Source organism: Fulmarus glacialis, unplaced genomic scaffold, assembly GCF_000690835.1.
Source record: "Fulmarus glacialis isolate BGI_N327 unplaced genomic scaffold, ASM69083v1 scaffold7709, whole genome shotgun sequence".
NCBI lineage: Eukaryota > Metazoa > Chordata > Aves > Procellariiformes > Procellariidae > Fulmarus > Fulmarus glacialis.
This window is the reverse complement of record NW_009232596.1, coordinates 25842-26547: the sequence shown is the minus strand read 5'-3', so window position 1 is coordinate 26547 and position 706 is coordinate 25842. Positions and strand designations below refer to the sequence as shown.

The window sequence follows — 706 nt, the reverse complement described above, 5'->3', positions numbered from 1 at the left end:
CGGTGAAGTCTTCCATGGGTTGTAAACTGGAGTTGTTCCTTAGTGATTCTTTGGTCTTCTGTAGAAGGTCCCCCTGAAAGAAAGAATAAGGAGTCCCACCAGAGTGGGAGAGGTGAACCCTGCCAATGATAGACAAGCCTAGCACTGGGGCAAGAGGCAAAGCAAGCAGTAAGAGAGATGTGGGAAGAGTCTGGCAGAGGAAAACACAAGGGAGTGGGCCGATTTGGTAGGAGAGGGAAAATAGGAAGGGAAAAGAGAGTGGTAACAGGAGAACCAGCTTGCAGTGAGCTGGTTGCAAGTTTTCCAAGACTTGGTTAGACAAAGCCCTTGCTGACCTGACCCAGAGTTGGTGCTAAAGAGACTAGGGACCTTCAGGGAGCCATTTTAACCAACACTTCTGTAATTCTGTGAATAGCAATACTGTTTGCTTGTCTGCAGAAAACTCACAGCCTTCTGCAAGCAATGGTTTAAATATCAGCAGGCGTGTGAGCCAGCTTAGTATGATTATCTAGTGCAAACTGAGACATAGAGGAAGGAAATGACTGTCCCTGCAGCCACAGGTGGGGACAGAAGCCAGGTCTCAGCACAGCCTGTGGGGTGGTCACTAGGAAACATCCTGGCCCACACTTGGGTTTGTCTGTACCAGGAAAGTGAATGCCATCCTTTAATGTCAGGGAACATCCAGGCAGTGACATTCTTCAGAGCC

The 706-nt window shown here is 48.7% G+C and overlaps 1 protein-coding gene across 1 annotated transcript in view; it reads right to left on the bottom strand.

Annotated features, from left to right (window-relative positions):
* The window catches only part of LOC104082012 (alpha-2-macroglobulin-like protein 1), a 23850-nt gene that overhangs the window by 9500 nt on the left and 13644 nt on the right, over positions 1-706 (bottom strand). The window contains 1 exon segment of the mRNA XM_009584957.1: positions 1-73. This exon segment is cut by the window's left edge and continues 54 nt beyond it. Coding sequence (XP_009583252.1) covers positions 1-73 — 73 coding nt within the window.